At 33.5% G+C, this 3,484-nt stretch overlaps 1 protein-coding gene across 1 annotated transcript; it reads right to left on the reverse strand.

Annotated features, from left to right (window-relative positions):
- Positions 1 to 406: 406 nt before the first annotated feature.
- Positions 407 to 1,069, reverse strand: LOC128162122 (uncharacterized). The gene has a single exon (XM_052825321.1). The coding sequence runs from the start codon at positions 1,067 to 1,069 to the stop codon at positions 407 to 409; it is 663 nt and encodes a 220-aa protein (XP_052681281.1).
- Between the last annotated feature and the right edge of the window lie 2,415 nt (positions 1,070 to 3,484).

Genomic DNA, 3,484 nt, shown 5'->3' on the forward strand with positions numbered 1-3,484 from the left:
AAGTACATGCAATCAAATTTTTGTACGAGAACACTGTTCCGGGATAATCATGTCATTACCGAAATGGCATTTCTTCACCCGTCAAAAGTAAAATTTCCTCTATACCACACAAAAGACCATTGCATAGCAAATCCCTATATATTCACTTATTATATTATTGCTTTACCAATTAGGTGAAATTTTTACCTTTTTAAAAACGATTCTCAATGAGAATTCGAGACTCATGAAGAAAATTATTCTTTCTATGGAGAATTCAGCTTTCAAATGGAACTATTAAAGACACATACTAGATTTTTAATTCCGATCTGAAAATTATGTATTTGGAATAATCAAGGGGCAGGAATTACAGGCAAACCCGGAGTTAACTCGAGGTAAACCCTGAGTGGACGCAAATTTTTAAAAAGCATCAGATTAAACCCCAGGAAAACCCCGACAGTAAACCCGGGATTAAGTTAGGGCCTGCTCTGGTGTTAGGTTGTGTCTGATCTCTGGTGATAGGTTGTGTCTGATCTCTGGTGTTAGGTTGTGTCTGATCTCTGGTGTTAAGTTGTGTCTGATCTCTGGTGTTAGGTTGTGTCTGATCTCTGGTGTTAGGTTGTGTCTGATCTCTGGTGTTAGGTTGTGTCTGATCTCTGGTGTTAGGTTGTGTCTGATCTCTGGTGTTAGGTTGTGTCTGATCTCTGGTGTTTGGTTGTGTCTGATCTCTGGTGTTAGGTTGTGTCTGATCTCTGGTGTGTCTGTTCTCTGGTGTTAGGTTGTGTCTGATCTCTGGTGATAGGTTATGTCTGATCTCTGGTGTTTGGTTGTGTCTGATCTCTGGTTTTAGGTTGTGTCTGATCTCTGGTGATAGGTTGTGTCTGATCTCTGGTGTTAGGTTGTGTCTGATCTCTGGTTTTAGGTTGTGTCTCATATCTGGTGTTAAGTTGTGTCTGATCTCTGGTTTTAGGTTGTGTCTGATATCTGGTGTTAGGTTGTGTCTGATCTCTGGTTTTAGGTTGTGTCTGATCTCTGGTGTTAGGTTGTGTCCGATCTCTGGTGTTTGGTTGTGTCGGATCGGTACTATACACATGGCACACCATAGGCTTAGAATTGCTTTGTGAACATGCGTGTTAAAACAATGTAACTCTTCTGAATCGTTAGGGAGGGAGTGATAATTTGATAATTTAATTTAGATATATAAAACCAATCTTAAAGACTGTCTTTTAACTACCTATAATTTACGTATATTTCTACAATGATGCTGGCATAAAACAATTCGAAAGAATCTACAATATTCATACAATAGTTCCTGTAAAGTTCTGAGCAGGAATAAAGTTTTGATAGTGTTCTGTGGCAAAACAATTGGTAGTCTTTTCCCCTTTATGTTATCATTCTATTAAGAGTGTTCAAGGGATATGGATTCGCTACTTGTACTTTCAGATTCTGTTGTACTGTTTTGACGACCTTGGCTTTAATTTGACTTCAAAATCCAGAGAAAATGTGATTCTCTCAATTTTTTTACTTCATTAACTTTTAATTCATAATAAGGCCTATTAAAAGAAATTGTGTGTTTAGGGTAACACTGATGAAAAAATTAGGTTAGGTAGGTAGGGATTTTTTTAAATTTTATTTTCTATTTTTTTCTGCATAAATCCTAAGAATATTTGTTGGTGAGATATTCAATAATGGGTTTTTAAAAGAAATAATATAAAAATCAAAATTGGATAAAACAGTCATCTACAAATTGTAGGATTGGGGCATTTTTGTAGGTTAGGTCGGGTTACCCTAAACACACACCTTTTTTTTTAGGCCTAGGACTAAAATTTCATCATTACAAACATTATTTACAATCTTATGCCTTGTTTCCTCAACAACCAACCCATTTATTTGAAATAGGCATTTTGGATAAGATATTCTTTCTGTTTTGCAAACTAAGTCAACTAAGACTAATTAAAGGCAAATTATGTATAATTATTTGAAGCAAACTCTGTTCGTCAACTATTTTTTGCCGTAATGATTAAATTGAATATAAAAAGGACAAAGATATGAATTATTAAATCGGGTCATGGTTTTGTCACTTAATATTTTAGAAAACAAAAGAAATAATGGGAAGATAAAATGACTTATATGTAACAGATAAAAAAGTTGAATTTGCACAGTACAGTTTACAGATTAATTGTGAATTTCATGAATAAATGTATCTTGAAGTCCAATTAAAAAAAATTATAATCAGAACATTTTTTAATTTATGTAAATTACTGTATATTTTAGATCAAAAACAATTGTAGATTTGAATATTTCAGAAAACGTATTTAGGCGAAATAAAACATAATCACAAAATGGCTGACCGCTGATCGAAACGACATTTCGTTTTATTAAAAGCACTTCTGCGAATGTTATTGTCATTTAAATTTTAGACCATGTGATTTTATTTGACCATTTCAGTTTTGCAGTTAAAATCATGCCTTGTTTTTATAGTCTATTTCATAGGATCTAGGTACTTGTAGTCAAATATAAAATCTAGAGGTTTATTGATATTAAACTTTATCTCATTAATAGGTGGATAAAATGTGTTCTAGAAAAAAATGCGACAATGCAAAAAATAGTTTTTGTCTGCTGTTGCAACAATAAACATTATTGTAGAGATCCCCCTGAGGATTAATTTTTGATCCGCGCCTGACCTAGTAATAGCATCAATAGGGAAACAGACTATACTATTTTATGCAGAATGTTCCTTGAAAATGGCTCGATATACTAAGATTTTATGCAAAACAGACACCCATTATTTTTCTAAAATCATGGTATTGCCCACCACAAGCATCAAACATAGCTATGATTTTATTAAGCAACCCAATGTTTATATTTTCAACCACACTACACGTGGTTGAACACGAACGATAACTCTATTTTGAATATTATCGTCTAATGTAAATAACCGCTAGATGGTGAAATAAGACATACATCTTAAAAGGTTTTCATGTTTTAACATAAATCCAAGTAGGATATGATATAAAAACGACCAGTACTTACGTATTTTGAGAATATTACACTTACACTTCCGCTCGAAATTTCACAGGAACTGAACAAATATCGGTGAAGTCTCGTGAACTTTCATTCGAGCCCCTCTGGATTTATTACATACTTAGCAACGATAAAGAAAGCATTCAAAGCACATGCGCAGGGGTTAAAAGATTTATATAGACTGAAACATGTAACATAATTCATAGCAGAGTGGATAACGTGTCGGACTAGTGATCCGTACATCCCGAGTTCGAATCCTGCAGGGGCTTTCGTTGTTACTTACTGCAATAATTATTTTAGATATTCATTTTTTTTAATCCCATAACTGCGAATGTTTCGCTTATTTGACATTTGTACACTTAATTTATCATTATTTCTTTCATTATTAAAAAAATATCCTGTTAATTTGAGTGACTTTTTCCAGGTGTGTTATTCCAGCGGAACACAATTAAATAACCTTTGATAACGTTCACTGAAATGTTTT

Source organism: Crassostrea angulata, chromosome 9, assembly GCF_025612915.1.
Source record: "Crassostrea angulata isolate pt1a10 chromosome 9, ASM2561291v2, whole genome shotgun sequence".
In the NCBI taxonomy this organism is placed as follows: Eukaryota; Metazoa; Mollusca; class Bivalvia; order Ostreida; family Ostreidae; genus Magallana; species Magallana angulata.

What these genes read in the sequence shown, in the direction of transcription:
- LOC128162122 (XM_052825321.1), bottom strand. Translation starts at nt 1,069, where the DNA reads ATGTGTATAGTACCGATCCGACACAACCAAACACCAGAGATCGGACAC.